The 18495-nt window shown below is 40.3% G+C and overlaps 1 protein-coding gene across 4 annotated transcripts in view; it reads right to left on the bottom strand.

The window, feature by feature from the left end:
* The window catches only part of ptprub (protein tyrosine phosphatase receptor type Ub), a 190084-nt gene that overhangs the window by 84161 nt on the left and 87428 nt on the right, over positions 1 to 18495 (bottom strand). For all 4 annotated transcript variants that reach the window (XM_040012818.1, XM_040012819.1, XM_040012822.1 and 1 more), the window contains exons 3-4: positions 8172 to 8443; positions 588 to 669 (exon numbers count right to left, since the gene is read on the bottom strand). In XM_040012818.1, the coding sequence (XP_039868752.1) occupies positions 588 to 669; positions 8172 to 8443 (354 nt within the window). The remainder of the gene's footprint in view (positions 1 to 587; positions 670 to 8171; positions 8444 to 18495) is intronic.

Genomic DNA, 18495 nt, shown 5'->3' with positions numbered 1-18495 from the left:
TTTTTAAAAAAGCAATAATGTCCATCTTTTATATACTATTTATATACTCTTGTTTCACACAAAGTTGTCAAGTTTAGGAAGAAAACTGAAATGCTCCTTTCACTTTTTCACCAGTGACACAAAAAGCCCTGTGCTGCTGGGAGCTGTTTATTATAACAACAAAAAAAAAAACAACCGTGAACAGGAGGCGTTTTCATTAAGCTTTAAAATGCAGCTAAATGTAGAAAACCTCTTTATGAGATAAGTGCAAGAAAATGCGGAAGCCTTCACAGAGACTGAATTTGAGATTACACTAATTAACAAATAAATCTGCCTGTCAAAGCGTGCTGGAGGCAAAACGACAGGTGTGTTCTCAGGTGGAAGGGAGTGTTGGCATTTGGGTGTCACAGTGTCTTAATAGTGCCGTTGTTGTCACAGCGTGCCCCGGGAGAGCTTGTCGTACTAATATAAAAGGCCAATCAGCCATTACTCTTCTCCTCATCACATTTATATTTCATGCTGCTTTAAAATCTGTTTTACCCCCACCCCAAGAAAAAAAGCTAAATATTTCTTTCCTGCAGCATCTTCTGTGACTGCAATCCACTTACAGCAAGGATAGTTGAGCACCATGATGTCATCTATGGCAATGTAGCCTCGCCGCTCCTTCGAAACCGTTGCCTCAATCAGCACCTGCAAAAGTGAACATTAATAAATGATGAGCAGATTTTATTCGTTAGCAGAGCAGCTAAAGCATATACTTTTCATTAGCCTGATGCTCTCGAAGCTGAAGTGTCAGCGCATTTGAGGGCTGTGTGAATTCTACTCCACTCTGCTCTTGTTCCTTCTACTGCGACAGATGGATTAATTACAAACACACCCATCACCGCATGTTTTACCTCAGTCCACGGGGCCAAGGGAAATAATTGATTTATCAGGAGGTACACAGAGTTGTTTTTGTTGTGTCGCATTCTAAACGCAGGACAGCCACAGCAGCTGATAATGCAACTTGCCACGAGACTCAAGGGGAGGACAAACCTCCACACCCTCCTATGGAACAATAAGCTGGATGAGCTGTGGGCTCTCATGAAACCTAATCAATATCAAATCACCAACCTCAGTAACACTGAGAGAGTTATGGGACACGGGGGTGATGTTTGTTTTTGCACCACCAAGGACAGTCTCCCATCCACAAGTTTGATCAAAGGCCAGCTTTGAGTTATTGTTTCTCATAATCCTCTGACAAAGTGATTACAGCATGTTTCCTGTCGCTGGGTTTGGATTTTTACTGAGGCTCCACCCCAAATTAAAATGAAATCACATCCTCAAAGCTGCTTTAAATGTGTCTCACATGATATTCTAAATCATGTTAGCTTAATCTTTACAAGGTCAAATACATTGGCGGCCACCAGAGCTCCCCCTCAGCCTCCTGGAAGTACTGGATCATCTGTTACCAGGTTCAAAATGTTCCATTCTTATTGTTTAATGTTGAAACACTAAGCAGGCAACATCTTTTAACACTTTTAATTCATCTTTTAATTGTCCCCTGGCCTTAAAATCCAAACAGTTACATCAGTCTGACAGGAGGAAAGTTACTATCACTATGAAAATTCACAGAATGCAAATTGGGAAAAAGCTCTGAATGCTGTCAGAAGAAACTGTGGTGCTGGTGTAGATACATATTATACTGCACCGTTGAAAAACCTGCAAAATAAAAACAAACTCAGGGAAAAATATCACTGTAGCTGAATACTTCTCTGCCAATACCAAAATTATACTTTGCAAAACCTCTGTCTGAGAGCTGGTTAGGTTTTTTTTTTTTTTTTTTTTACTTTTTGATTTACACTGAAGGAACTTTGACACCCACATCATCTCTGCTACCGCAATCCTCTTATGTTTGAACACCTAATTTAAGAGTCACAACTGCATCTTCAGGACCTCTGGCCCAAACCGCAGCCTTCCACAGTCAGCAGGACGGAGACGGTCCACCTTCTTTGGGCTTTGAAAGAAAGACGCCAACCGGTGTGACAACAAACTCAGCCATGCGTGACCCCTAAAGGCACCTTCCCAGAGAGATGGTGATGGGATGTGAGGAGATTGGGGTCAGCTGAAAAAAGAAAAAAAGTCCAGACAGGATGCCATGCAGGAAGCCAGGCATGCACAGAGGGGAGGCTTGAAGCTTGCAGAAGGAGAAGTGGAGTGGAGAGGAGAGGAGAGGTGAAAGGAAAAGCAGGAGGAAGGGTCCTGGCTGCTGGGTCTCCTGGAGTTGGAGGCTGACCCCGCTCTGTCCACAGCTGGCTGCTCTACTCACAGAGGAGCACTGAGGCTAATCTCCTTCTGTCAGAGTCAATTTTTCCTGTTTGTTCCCAGACTTTGTTGGAACCTGAGCTGGAAGATGGCACCGCTTTTCAAAAGCAATATTAACGTTTTACTGTTTTCATCGTTTTCCCCCTTCTTCAGGTTGTCAATTCGCTTAAAAGCAGAGTCCTCCCCTCTGATTTGATTTTCTCTGCCTTTCCATTTTTCGCTGTCTGCCTTTATTTCTTTCATCTTCCTCTCACGTCTTCTTTACTTAACTCCTTACAAGCCCCTGCTTAACCAGAAAACAAACAAACAAATCATTGCTATAATGAAAGCATAATACACTTCCGTATGTTGACCTGAATTAGCTGTGTAAACACATGCGGCCATGCCATTAGACTAACATCAAAATTAGCCAGAAACACTGATTGGGCTTAATGGCATACAAGACAGAGGGAAAAAAATGTCTCCGAAGTCTAATTAAGGTGTTATTACTCTCCGCTGAGCTAAAGCACTGAGGAGATTGATTGCTGGTTAATCCTTGAACTTCTTAGCCATTAGAAGAGCAGCTTTTTACGAGGGAGACATTCAGAGCATTTGTTTTAATAAACAACCTCTGCGGATTTTTATTGAAAGCCACTTTCCCAATGAAACTTTCCATGTGCCTATTCTTTATTCTAATGAGCTGCTACTTTTCTTTCTCGGGGTAAAAACGCAGGCATCATCTTTTGGAGATAAAAAAAATAAGGAAATAAATAAATAAAAGAGTGACACCGCGGTGATTTACGGCTGATATAAGATGCACATTATGAGAACATATTACATTATCCTGTAATACTGGCTTTTAGAAACGGTTATAATGTATACAAATCTGGAGACAATTTATTTGGCCCTATAAACGACCTGCTACCTTTCCTCCAGTCACGAGACACAATTAGGCACACCAGGCTTTCACTCACCATGAGACACAGTCATGCATTAGATAGATGACAAAGGATTGCGTGCTGAAGTAAATCTGATTGGGTAGGAATACCAAAGAATAGCAGCCAGTGTCTGAAGATATAATTTCAATGTCAAGAATCCCAATTCGCTCTGTACAGCGTTAAAAAAACGAAAACCTTTAATGTAGCCATGGGCTCAGCTTGAGGACTCTCAGCAGGCTACAGCGAGGAAAATAGCAGAAATTATCAGACAAAGAGGAGACACACAGATTCTCATTTACAAGCCTTTGATGTGTTTAATGCATGTTATCTTTTTCCTTTTTAACTGAAATTGGTTTTATAAGTAAACAAGATAACATCATGGGAAATCGTTTTACATATCGAGACTTAATAATAACAATGTGAAAAAATGTCTGAGCGTGTCTATGAAAGTAGACGCTCTGTCACTTTGTTATTCTGGAGCATTCAGGTGTGTCTTAACACAATGCCAAGGAGAAAAGATGTCAGCACTGATCTTAGAGGAGCAGCTGTTGCTGCCCATTAGCCTTGGAAGGGTTATAAGGGCATTTCCAAACAATTTAAAGTCCATCATTCACAAGTTTATTCCCATGTGGGAAACATTCAAACACTAGTCAATCTTTCCAGAAGTGGACATGGCAGCAAATTCACCCCCCAAGGTCAGCTGTGCAATGATCAAAAGAGCTACATGTCAGACTCCACAGGCCTCAGCTAGCATGCTTCATGTTCAAAAGTTCAAAATACTATAATTAGAAAAAGCCTGAACAGGTAGAGGTTCTTTAGAAGGGTTGGCGGGAGTTTCTTCACTCTAAAAAGAACATCAGCTGCACGGTTTACGTTTGCACAGTTGCATTTGAACAAACCACAAGACAGGTGGTGGTGAGAATTAGCTGTAATGCTCAGTACCGTGTTAGTGCAAATTAGTGCAAACACCACATTTCAACAGTCAGGCACCGTGGTGCAGGGCTAATGACCGGGGCTTTTTTTTTGCAGCCACAGTCGCCGCAATCATCAGACCACGAACTCCTCTGCACACCAACGTATTCTAGAGTCAAATATGAGGCCGTCTGTCTGACTGAAATCGGGGTCATGCAACAGAACAACGATCCCAAACACAGCAGCAAATCTATAACATAATGACCCAACGTCCAGACCTCAGTCGGATTAAAATGCTGTGGCAAGAGTGACGATGATGTGAGAGACTGATAAAGTCACACAGAAAATGATTACTTCAGTTTATCACTGCTAAAGGTGGTTCTACAAATACTCAATCCTGTTCTTGTTTACTTTCAAAACGGTTTCACACGATTGTATATTCACATTTTCTCAATCATTTGCTAAAAAAAAGAGGTGAAACACACATTGAACAAAACATTTCTTGTACAGTTATTTTATAGATGACACAAATATATAGGGAGTCAACATAAAACTATGATAAATGCCTTTGTGCACGATAATCATGTGGCAAACGTTTGACATCGTGTCAGCCATGCAGTGTGAAATTAAAATTTCATAGAAATCACCAGGTAAAAGAAAAGAAAAAGAAAAATATTATGTTTGCATCATACCATATCAACATATTGGGAAAAGTAAGAAAAGGAAACAAGAAGACAGGAGGGGTTGGCTGGGACCGGGTGGGTTCAGCGCAGAGGTGCATGTCTCCGGCTCTAGTTAGCAGTTTTGGGGGCTCGATAACATCTTTAATATTTGATAACAAGATTCTCCAGGTATTGCAAACACTCTAAACCAATATGAGGCAGAGAGAAATATGGCAATGCACAGCAGATCGCACTCGCACGACATTTTCAATCGAGACATCTCAAGGTGATCTTACTGCCTTCTATTTTCCATTCCTGAAACCCATTGCACTCCAAATCCCAATTTCACATCTGTGATAGGAGGAAGAGACTCCTGTCAGCCCTCGCATTAATATACACGGCAACCTGATCAGAAAATTTACAATAAAGTGCACATAAAGTGCAAACATAGACATGTTAAAGAAAAAAAGAAAAAGAAAAACATCATCATTCATTTTCGATAAAATCCTCAAACACTCAAGTTGGATATAATCAAGAAAATAATTTTTTAAATCACCAGGAAAGCGAACAAAGGAGATTGGAGTGATTGTGGTTTTTCGGCATATTAATCCCCTTAGTTTTGGTGATTATCAGAGAATTTGTCAGACTCCACTTAATTACATTCCACAATGACATTTTCAAGAAATAAACACAGACTGAGTGCGTGCCCCAAACAAAGTATTTCATTACACCCCAAAACGGTGAAAGCTCGAGTGTAATCTCACGTCTGTATCTCTGCAGTGTAAAAGCCTGACATTTTGTATCCCTGTGCTGTAGGCAAGAAACTGGCTCCTCCAATATGTCCTGAAACCTAATAAGGCAGAAGAACTTGAGGATTTAAAAACTGTCTCCAAAAGCTTGTGTGTTCCCGTGGGATTTATTTTAGTCACAGACAATGATAAGAAGGGCCCATTATCCACCGCTGCTTCAAAAGAGTGCTTTTCTACTTTAATGACAGTGTAAATCAGCCTGCCTATCATTTGAAACCCAAAGTGGAAGTATTACACCTGCCATGGAGCTAATATAAACAAAGACTTTCACCATTTACAGTCACACAAAGCTGCTGCTATACAGCTAAAAAAAAAAAAAACATGTAAAAATGAAAGTTGAACGCTGTGCCACTGCAAACTTCTGTTCCCCCTTTTCGTTGCTGCTTCACAATAGGGGATGGCCAGCACTATTAGATACCATTAAAGAAAACATTGAGCTTTTACACCTCCCCACTTGCCCTTCTCTCCGTTCTGCCTGTGCAACAGAGAGCAATGACGTGTTGCAAGACAAGGCCCACTGTCATTCCACAGTGATGAGGTTTTTGACTGCCGAGGGATTAGCAATGTAAGCCGTGGCATATGTGACTTTGTGGAGGCAGTTTGTTTTGTTTCCTTTGTACTCAGAAGCAGTATGAGGTCAGCTGAGTTAAAGTGAAATGTGAGATGAAAGTAGAAGAAAGAAATAAGGAAAACTACATTGCTTTAATTCCTCACAAGCTAAAATTGGATACAGTTTTTCTAACGGTGCCAATATCTGCTGATCAAATCCCAAATATTAGCAATTTAATCCAATCTGAACACCGTGTTCCCCCCCAACATGACATAAAAGCCATTAGCAGTTTAAGCTGTTCTATTAAAAGCCACTACTGTCAATTCTAATTCAAGTGTAAGGCCCATCTTCTTCTTCTTCCCTTGTACTGTTTGTCCTGTCTTCAGAGCCATCTACTCCTCCTCATAAGCCCATTATAAAGCTCCTTCTCCTATCTGGAGCCTCTCATTGGCAGCTGCAGCATAATTCTGACTCACCTATGAGCCATCACTGTTTACTGGGATGCTAACGAGACCGAGAGACGAGAGAGTACACAGCTCCCCGGAGAAAGGGAAAGGAATAAACCGGCGATGTTCAAAAAGCAAATTCAATAGCACTTGACTGGCGAAGAAAACGCAGGATAGGTTTTATTATTTTATTCAGGACTTATCTGCGCTGATGTTATGATAGGGTGAAACTGTGGTTAGTGAGTCTGTTTTATAACACGGAGATGGCAGCTCTCTTCCACTTCCAGCTCGCTCACTGTTAAACATGCAGAATGAGAGCAAACCTCCACTTAATGTATTTAATAAGGGTACAGTGAAAGTAGCGATTTGCGATGAAAATGCCATGAAAAGAAAAGAATCAGACAGTGTGGACCTCATTATTTGCCACTGATGAGCAGTTTCACTGGCAGGCGTCCTTTGCTACTCTGTTTATGGGGCCAAAGCTCAAGAGACACTGCAACTGGATTTGGCACTGATTAGTGCAGCTCGCTGTCTTCTTGTATAGTTAGTGATTTGTAGCTACTGACTTGATATCCGGAAATATAGCTACAGATGGCAGCGCCACAAACTCAGTGGGTTTCACTATAATGGTTTGTTTCTCTTTCAATCAAAGAAAAATAATGTCCCTTTTTAACTTAGGTCAACAAACGTTGGTGTTTAATTATAACCTGGAAAAGAAGTAGATACATAAAGTATGCCTGAAATATTATTTTCTGCTATGAGTCAAATGCCCCTGACTGTAATACTGTTCTGTACAATATATACATGTGTTTGATCCTGTTAACCTAACATTGTTTACCTTATTTTCAGATCGCATGATGTCGGGAGAAAGGCATCACCCTGCATCTACACCCCAGGCCTGCACAACGCTAAGGACTATTATTTACATAGTGAAGGTCACATCTTGCAGGTCTGAATAGAATTTAATTAAGTCAGCAGGATTGACAGTTCTTGATAAAATGCACACTACTCAACTTAATTGCTTTTTGACAGCTTCGCAGAGTTTGCAGAAAGAAGAAATTGGATTAATAGACGGATAACACTCACGCTCACCTGACTGTGCCATGTGCAGACCACAGCATATCAGACCCTCACAGTGCATGCCAGTCACTGTCTGCGTGCTGCATGCACACAATGGCGTACCACACGAATTGTTAGAGTGAAGTGAAAGTGCAGAAAAACAAACCTCGCAGGGTGAAATCTCCACCAGGCATTCCCTTGTGAGATCTACTTAGGTGCTTTAAGCACCAGCATTGGCTACATCCGCAAGGGAATCAGTGCTAATTAAGTTGCAAATGTAAGTAATTAACTGTACCTCGAGGCTAAAATGAGTAGTGATCAACAGAGCCTCACTGTGTACCATTTTTAAGCTCTACATGATCGCGGTCAATGAGTCTGTATATCTCCAACAAAAAAAAAAAGTTAAGTTCTTAGAGGAGCATCAAGCAGCTACTTTGAACAACACGTCCGACATATTAAAAGCGAGGATGACGAAGACTTTAAGTCAGTTTTAAATCAGTTTCATCAACATATTTAAATATGAATGTTTGTACCTGGTATTCGTTCGGCCAGAAGGTGCTGACAGCCAGCTCAACCTGATGCCACTGTTTGCCATGAGGCCCCGACGTGTTCCACACTGGACTGCCGAGCGGGCCGCCGTTGACCCGCACATATGCCCGTAGAGCCCCGGGACTGTGGCCATCACGGCTATACAGGAAGTAGCTGAACTGGACGCAGTGCGTGTCATTTTCACTCAGTGTCTGCAGCAGCAGCTGAGCACGATGACCCACGGCATGCTGGGAGGAGTTCACCAGCATATAGGACCCTGGAAAAAAAGCAGGACAGAATGCAACAATTAATCGCTGTATTCAACATTTATGTGTTATTAAAAGTTGGGCTCATTAACTGTGAAGCCAATTTTTCTGCTGCTCTGTATTGGCCGGTTTAAGCCTGAAAACAATGTAAAAGTATTTTAAATCATTGCGTTCACCAGATGTCTTACATGCGTCAGAAACAGACATCATTTACAAGTTGCGGAAGTGAAGCGTGCATTTTAAAAAAGTTAACTAGTCTCTCGAATACCTGAGGTGTTTATTCATTTTAAATTGGAAAATGAAGTCAACCACACAGACACTTGCACTATCTTCTACACCCGTGTTTTCCTGAGGCAGTAATAACTTTTTGGACATTCATGTATTTTTCATTCATGTATTTTACAATTTGACTGTGTTGTTTTCTTTAGAAACAAGGGGCAATATTGAAAATCATAGTTTGAGTTTATTTATATATGTAATAATGCATAATGGGAAAATACACAATCTACAGTACTGCACAAAACTCTTGAGAAACCCATCACTTTTTTATTGTACTTCGAAAATGGAAATTAGGTGCAGCAATTTATTGAAACATACATTTAAATGCAGCATGTAAAGCGACTCTAATGAGCTTCAACACAGCTTGAACTGTTATTGCTTTACGTAGCTTTCAGGAATAGTACTCCAGGCTTCTTGAAGAAAAGTTGAAAATACTTCTTTGGATTTTGGCTCCTTTCGTTTTGCAATAACGTTCAGGTTCAGGCTCTAGTGAGGTCAATCCATGACTAATAGTGTCACTGTGTTTTTCTATCCAGGTATGATTTTGAAGTATTGGCAGTGTTTTTTTGGAGTCACTGTCATGCTGAGAAATTAGGCTGTTGTAAATCAGATGCTTTCCAGATACAGGTACTGCATGGAAGATCAAAATTGTGCTTCGTAATTCCATTAATTCTGATCTGAAAAGATCGCCAACACCAGAGGCTGAAATCCAGACACTGTATTTTATAGATGTTATAGACGCTCATGGTTGTACCCATCTCCTGACCTCCTCCATACATATTGGTGATGATTTGAACCAAAAATTCTGGATTTTGGATGCTTTACTTTGTCAGACCTCTTGTCAATGATTTTCAGTTCAGTTCTTGTGGAATTTGGCACACATCAACCTTTTCTTCCTCTTTGCCTTCCTTAAGAATGGCTTCTTGACAGTAGTTAGTAGTGGACTGAACAACCATATCCATCTGTCAGGTCCTGTGTCAGGTTTCTACTAGATTTGTCCTGTTTGTTAAGGACAATTTGAGTTTCCTCAAATTTTTTAAGGACACACTGCACACCATGCAGAAATGTATCAACCTTTCAGCTACTGGCTGCTTGGGAATCACTTTGTTACGGAGCCCCGCGGGGGACATGGGAGAAAAAAAAAATTAAGACGGACTTTTGCGAGATCTCGCAAAAAAAATGTCGGGATCTCGCAAAAGTTTTGCAAGATCTCGCAAAAGTTTTAGCCGCATTCTTCGGAGGCCACCAGCTCGAAGCTGACCGGGAGGTCGAGGCACGATGTCTCGACCTCCCGTTAGCTTCGAGATGGTGGGTGTCAGATCTCCGAAAACGTCGGAGCACTTTTGCAAATATGTGATGTCTTGTAAACCGAGCAGGTATCTAATGTTTACACAGCTACATTCACGCCTCAAAATATCTTAAAAGTGTATTTCGTGACCCAGAAAGAGTAATATTACAACTAAGTAGCTGCCGCCATTGTTGGAATTTGTTGTTTTGTGAGATCCCGAGTTTGTTTTGCGAGATCTCGCAAAACGTTTGCGAGATCTCGCAAAAGTCCGTCTTAATTTTTTTTTCTCCCATGTCCCCTGCGGGGCTCCGTACTTTGTTGATGCAAGAATGTTATTTTATGCCTTTTGAACTGTGTTATATTTGGCATTTCTCAGATTCAGCTAAAGAAATGGGAACAAATTATGTTTTTGTGACAGGGTCCTACTAGCAACTTTAAAGTGAATCAGAAACAGAATACTTTATTAATCCCTAAGGAAACTGTGTAGACACACATGCTCCAAGACAGTAAGAACAGAAACTAAATACAGGTTGCAACATATAACATAATAGCTCTAATTATTATTGTTATTATATCTGTGTGCTACACAAAATTAATATACTTTGACATCAAGTTGCCCCTTTTATCTTTCTTATTTGCTCTGTAGAGGATGTGCAAATGTGCACTCTTTGCTAAGTTGCCCATCGGCTTAACAAAAAAACAAAATGTTCCTTTGGAAATGGTACAAGGACTGGACTGAGGATGAGTGAAAACGCAGGTAATGTCCAAAGAAAAACTTTGAAACATCTTTAGAAAGCCTGGAGAACTACTGCTCAAGACCGCTATAACAAAATGACAAGAAAGTCTGGCTCCCTGGAAGTAAAATATAACGAAATGAGGGCTGGCTCATGACTCGCACAGTACCGTACAAGCGTATAACAGGAGGAATATGAAAAAGAGAGTAAATTAGTTACATTAGTGCTCATACCGCGAACATGTCCATAGCACAGACTTATTCATCTAATTTAAGTGGTTGAGCTTTGCAAATGAATCACTGAGGCATTTTTGGGAAACAGACTCCCATGAACCAAGGCAAACATATCAGACAAGGAACAAATCTTTTTTTAACCACTTTTCGCCGTGTGAATCAGAAAGAAGAAAAATGAAAGTATTATCCGGCAAGTCACTGCTATGTGTGTAGGTGGTTAACAAAAGGGGAAAAAAATTAAATGTGGGCTTTTGAATGTACAGACACATTCAGTTCTGGCGATGGCAGCAGTGAATACCGGAGACAAATGAGGGGACCGAGTGAGAAAAGAAACTGAGTGAGAAAAATGAGCTCATGGCCAGTTTCCCTCTTCCCTCTTCACCAAGGTGACGCCGAGGTAAAAACGAGATTCACAAACCCCCCGACCGCCCCAAAGCCTCCTCTAATCAGGATAACATAACCCCATTGCCCTTTGCCTCGCATCTGTCCTGCCTTGAGTCTGTGCCCACTAACGTGATTAGCACAACAATGTTTGGAGACCTTCCTGTGTACTCAAATAATCAAGCCTGTTGTCTTTGTACTCCAAGGTCTTTCTGTTCTCAGTCAGAAACAAGCCCGAGAGACCAGACAGTCACAGCCTTGGCGCCAGGTGTCCAGAAGACACTTATTCTCCTCTCAGATGTAATAGCATGTGAATGGTGCAGAAGCCAGACAGAGGGAAAAAATCTTAACATCCCACCGAGTTTGCACCTCTGAAATAGGAGCCTCTCTGACAATAAGCATCTGGGGGAACACACCATACCTACAGAAGTACTCTGAGTTATGAATATAGAAGTCTTTAGCTTTTTTATCCTCATCTCTATTAAACGCCAAACAAGCACCTGATGGAGTCATCTGCTTCTTCACAAGCACAACCAGCCACTGAGAACACACTAATTACCTCTTTGAGCGCAAATAAGACAAAATGCCTAAATTTACAAGCTGATGTTCTACATAATGAGATTGAGATTCACAACTCTTAACCCCGGAGCCATAAAAAACATTAAATCAAGGAGCTGTATGGCCGCTCATTATGTGAAAGCTATACGTGGCCTTTGCTATAAAACCGCATTGCACTGCAGCGCACTGTCAACACCTCCTGATTTGTGTCCTGTCCCGCGCTTGGCATCTCGGCACTCTCATTTCGCTTTGCTTAATTAGATCTTTCAGAGTCCGTCTCCTCTCTCGCACCCTCCAGGCCCACGAGGGACTCATAAAATACCAGAAAAGGGCTGAGGTGCTGAGGCCATACTGTCCTCACTGTGCCTCCTGTTTTATATATAGGCATTATTAACACCTTTCTGTTGACTCTGCAATAACGTCACGTGAGAACGGACAGAGCAGCCGCCCTGCTGCCCTTTAACCTGCTTGAAGACTCAAACCGAAGACGGAGTGAAGTCATAAATTTAATAAGGGTTAGCACGTGTGTGTGAAAGCAAATGATGGCGAAAAACTGAAACACTGTGACAAATTAAATGGAGGTCCTGGACACAGTCGGTGCAGTAATCCCGATATACTGGGAGATAATCCACATTAGCTCGCTCAGTATGGGCTTTATGTATATTACTTGATTTGATTTGGCAAGTTTTCGAAGCCCTGCCTCTGTGTAAGCAGGAATTTCTGCTCCTAATTAAATGGTTGTGTCTGAGGGCTGAAAAGGCTAAGCAAAAGCATTTAACAAAAGGAAACATAATGGGAAATTAATCAAATCTATTTCTACACAATGTGTTTCTTTTTTCTGTTATGTAATCCGTTTAGTAAAAAAGTAAATAGACATTGATTTTTTTGTGCCTTTTCTCATACACAGACAACAAATATATCTCCTTTCTTTTAAAGGGAATTAACACTTTAAATACGATACAAAGATATAATTTAATTCGAGCACACATAAGGCGGGAGACTGGGAGACCTCCGTGTACTTCAGAACCAATGTTGAACAGCGTGAACGGAACATGAAGAAAACGAAATGTTTTCAGGCATAAACTGAAGTGGGTGACGGTGTGACAAAATGTCTTTTTGCAGCAGCACTCTCTGCACACTCCATCTGACCTTGTTTGCCAAGTCTATATTATGGAGACAGAACATCTCTGCAGGGCCCTGTGCAAGGACGGAGACGAGAAAAGGAAGGGCAACACCTATTCAATTTCCTCTCAATAACTGACACTTTGGAGAAGGCGTCGATTTTTGATTTAAAAAAAAAAAAAAAACAAGCGAAAGAAAGAAGACCTCATCGGGGTCAAAGGGCTGCCTGCGAAGTGGTCCAACTTCAGAGTGCATTGCAGTGATGGGATTGTTAATATTAACCGTTAAGGCCAGTCAATTCAGGTTTACCTTGACATAGGGACACTGAACAACATCTTTAGAAGAAACTGCGAAGACGAAGAAATTGTTATGTCCTAGCGAGTCATCTTCGGGAAGTAAAGAAGAGGTCAGACTGAATTGTTACTGTCTTGCACACACAAAGTAATGACACCGTTCAGTCACTCGAAAAAACCCTTGGATTTATCTGAAAAGCGCTGCTCAACCAGAGTTTGTCTGCTTTTATTATAGTCATCATCTCATTGATTGAACACCTGGAGTGTCAGCGTGTCATTAGCACCTAAAACCCACCTAAACTGTGGCGTAAAGTCGTTTTTGCTTCAGTGACACCTGCCGCTGTAATCCATTCAAACAACCAAATGTATTTCAGGTCTATAAGGCAACATCTGAAAAGTCTACAGCTATGATGGCAAACTGTTCATGTTGCTGTATCGCCACTAATGTTGAATACTGAGGTGTATTGGTCAATTTTCATGTTTACATTCAGTTTTTTAGCATTTTATGAAGCCGTTCAACACAAAATTTAAAACAAATATGTTTGTCAAGCTGCCCACACAGGAAGCCATTTGTTCATCGTGCATTGCTTTCAAGCTGACAGTTTATCGCTTGTGGGCATTGCAGGTAACCTTGGAAACCCTCTAAAGTATTTAGGTCATGCATCAAACAACAGTATCCTGCACTCTTATTGGTCGTCGCTTTAATCACTGAAGTGAGTTGTTGTTGGCGGTTGAGACGAGTTTCTCTTGGGTCCCATCCGCTTTGTGTCTCCAGGGTTATTTTGACCATAGCTGCTTGGAGTTGTCAAATATCACTGGCTTTCTATGGTTACTCCATTGCTGCAAATCACCTCCAGTGTGGACACAGCTAAAAAGCATCTTAATTGAAGACAAACTAAGTGCAAAACAGTTTTCTCTTTCTTCATTTTACCATGCTTCTTGCTGAGAACTATATGGAACTGCCCATGTCCTCTGACTCTACCCTGCTGCTGAGCAGTGTTGTGGGTAACGCTTTCCAAAGCAATGCATCACTGTAATCTCATAAATTCAACACTAAATTCAGTAATTACATTGCAGTTACAATTATGTTGTTACTTGCATTACAAAGGTTTTTCAGTTATCTGAACGATGGCTGGACAGAAAGAAAAAACATCAAACATATTTGATCCTTCCTGAACACAATCACCGCTAAAATGAGCTGAAATAGGGTTCATATGCATCGAGGAGGAAAACAGCGGTCCGCTCTACAACTCTTGAGGAGAGGAGATATGAACATTAGGTTTATTTTTATTTCACGAAAGAACAAGAGCATGATGATAAAGTGCAGACTATATCAGGACACATAATTATTGCATTGCACTGCTAGCACAACATTAGTTCAAGCATCTGCAGCATGCTAACACTGAGACAGAAAACCCAGAACCCCGAGTGAGCTTCAACAGGTAACAAAGTCATGGTAGCCTCTGTTTCAAGGTAGAATCACTGTGGCGTTTGCTTTGAAGACTCTTTGGGTGCTTTTCAACTTTACTTTTTTCTTGTAGATTTTGTAAACACTAAAATAAAGATTGTATTTTTGTCCTCATGGGAGTTTGTGTCCGTGTATGAGACTGTAGGTTCAGGTTTATATAGTTAACTAATAGTTATGTGACGGTGCTTCTTACACATCATGTAAGAAGCAACATGAAAATAATGTATTAAGTAGTTACTACTTACATTTAAGAAAAGTAACGAGTATTGTGTAATACACTTTTCTGAGTAAATACACCAACACTGTTGCTAAGTAACTTTAACAAATCTTCCCAGAGGCAAATGTTGCTGCTCACAGTATCTTTTCCATCTCAGGAGAAAATAATCAACTTCATTTAAGGAGCCTGATGAATTCTGACCTGTTTCTGGTGAACTGCCCTTTGGGAGAATTAAGGAGCGAAACAACAAATCAATTACTGACTAATTATCCTGCGTAGGTTGAAAATAACTAGAGAAACCCAGTTCTCTTAGGTTGTCTTTAATTTTGAGTTCAACAGCCTCATGGAGCAATCAATAAACAAAAAAAGGAAAAAGCTTGTAGGATTCAGATCTTGGCATTGTCTGACTTTGGTGTCAGATGAAGTGCATGCAGTGCTGAGAACAATGCAAGCTACCGTACTTTTGCCATTAATGAAAACTGAAAGTACAATAAAGTTACTCATCATATTTTCCTTGCATTTAAATCTGGAAGTCACTCTTGACAGAATTCAGCATGAAATATCCCACGCTGCTCTTTCTTTCAGCAGCCAGCAGATCATCACCTTAAACGTGCAGTACCAATCATTGCACGTCACCAGCACCAAAAACACAGCATGAGCAACTCAACTGCAAATATAAAGAAAAAGACGAACTACACCTCGGTATGACAGACTGACGCACGCCAACGCAGCCCTTCCAAATGCTACAACACAAGTGACGTGCAGTCGGCAGACACAAAGAGGTGACGGTTTGTGATCGGCTCACTCCCTGGTGGGACACAGAGTACATCCCCACTGTGGGGCCCACTCAAACAGGTTTTGCATCTCACACTATAATATTATACCTGGGTTATGCATGCAATATTTTATTGAGAGAATTGAAGCAGACATTTAAATGTAACACAAAATGATTTTCTTTAGAATTTAATTACATCCTCCTACACTCGTACTCCCACATGGAGTAACTGGTAAAGAAATGTTTAGTAATTACAGCTAATAATGATGCTAATGCCAACTTAGAGTGTTCTTTTGTACGTCTGATAAATTATTTTGAGAGAATAATCTGAAACAATTTGTTGATAAATAAAGAAGTTTTAATGATCCACACAATCTTAATTTGAAAACAACAGAATTAAAAGCTTCCAGATAATTACGTGGCTTTAAAATACTTTAAATAATTTGAAAAAGTATGTGCTGAATATATCAAAACAACTAGTCTTGTGATCAAGGGGCAACCTCCAGAGCTAAAAGTTAAGCTACAAACTGCAGTACCTGTAGGTGCCACATGAGGCCGACTAAAATTGGCTTCTATGGAAAGATTCTCCCATCATAACAACTCTAGCAGGGATCATTTTTACTATAACTCATCCACCTCGACATTTGATGTGTGGGTGTGGCTCCATTATTGCCAGTCAGTGTCTGGTAGGACTCATTTCTTTGAGTCATTATACAAGACTTCTTAAACTGTGTGTTCTTTTAGTCTTTTGAAGAATTTTTAACAGCTTATCTGATGATTACAGAGTCTCCACGAAGTCTGAGCTCCAGTTTTGGTGAATAAAATTCCAGTTTTTATTAATCCAAATCATTTCAATTAATTTATTACAGTGGGGCCTTTAGCTTACAATATAAAGCTCCTTGAGTTGACTGTTGTGATTTGGCTCTAAATGCAATTGAACAGAATCTTTCATACGGTCTGTGGTTGTGAGGCATCATGCAGATCTTAGAGACATCTCTGAGAACAGAAAAAACCTTCAGAGTTGAGAATTCATTTTGATCAGTGAGATCATACTCATTTTTGATTTTCATTCTTTTGGCTCTCACTGTCATCTTTAAGAACTGGTTTAGAAAAGAAATCAATGCAGTTTGAGATCTTAAATTGAGGTTGAAGGATATTTCTCAGGACCTGAATTTAAGAAGTATGGTGAAATGGCCAAATTCTCATTCTGATGGTAAATTGATCCCAATTTTCAAGAAGAGTTTTTTTTTATTTCCTTTCATCCCTGAGGTTTTGATAAGTGAAATAAAAATGCTATTAAATGGATTTACTGCGTATTTACAAAGAGATTCCAGTTTGTCCGATTTTATTTTATTTTTGCGTCATTTATTTTCTTTGCTTCTGATGCTAACTATGTAGTTAGTTACTACTAGTTAACTACGGTCTTGATTGGATTGATTATCCAATGAGACCATATCCCATCATTATGGTAGCACAATGGTAGATGGTTTCATCTTCTTCTTCTTTCACCTGATCATTATAAGAGTTTTGCCACAGGATCGGTACAGTACAATATTTCAGAAACCAGTCTCTTTGTACCATAATTTCCTAGTTTATCATCAAATATCAGGTTCTGTGATGACTGAAAACCACATTTAATGTGTATTTAAAAAGTCAAAAAGCTTTTGAATATACTAGAATGCAATTTATTTGTATATCCACTGACATTGTGAATCTGAGAATTAAATAAAAATAGTATCTTTTAAGTCACTTTAAAAACTTGCTTTAATCTGATGATCTGATCTTCCCCACAATTTTTTTCCCCTGCTGCAATTTTCATTATTAAAGCTAAAGACTAGAGCATAGATCAAGTTATTCAGATCACACTGCAGTGTATAACGCTGCAATGCATGCCCCCACCCACACATACAATGCATACACAGCAGCACCTTTCATGAATTATATTCTGAAGCACCATAAAATCTGATAAAATTCTATCTATCCATTGATGTTATTCCCAAGGGCAAAAAAGAACATCCATAACAAAATTAGGGCCCATCCACCACATCATAATTCATACCGTGCACCACTGCATTACAGGCTGGTCACAGGCTGCATGTGACACTATCTGTGACAAGCCACAATGGACACAAAACACAAAGCCGGGCGATAAACTGAGAACGGGATTTGGATTGTGCACTGCATCGGGATCACAAATTAAGCAAAGTATAAAAAGGTAAAGACAAAATAAAGCTGTTAAGAAGGACGATTGTCAGAGGAAAATGGGAGACATAACATGAAAACACAACAAAAGGATAAAGTATATTCTTTGTTTATCCCCCTACCCTACCAAAGGCACCAAACATTCCTCAGTAAAGCCTTGTTTGTCTAACATCCAAGGCCAAAGTCCAAGTAATCTCAAACACGCAAGAGAGTAGCAGGCCTACAGGTCTGACAATAATGGGATCAATGGCTGTGTTAGGGTTTAAGAAATGTCCTTGATGCTGCTTGCTGTGCCATTACTGTTAGTCTGAGTCGCTGCCACCTCTTTGCACTTTGGCCTTGATGTTCATCTTTTCCCCGTGTCTTCATCATGCACTCTCTATTGAGGTCATATGGGATTTCAGACTCAATCTCTGAGGGTGCCCTAACTCTCTTTATTTGCTGCTGTTTGCAATATCCTACAAGTAGAAGAAGCTACATTCAGCTGCTCCCTTATTCACAAGGGGTCTTCAT

This window comes from Simochromis diagramma, unplaced genomic scaffold (genome assembly GCF_900408965.1).
Source record: "Simochromis diagramma unplaced genomic scaffold, fSimDia1.1 OVJJ01000618.1, whole genome shotgun sequence".
Classification (NCBI taxonomy): Eukaryota; Metazoa; Chordata; class Actinopteri; order Cichliformes; family Cichlidae; genus Simochromis; species Simochromis diagramma.
This window is presented reverse-complemented; position numbering and strand designations above follow the sequence as displayed.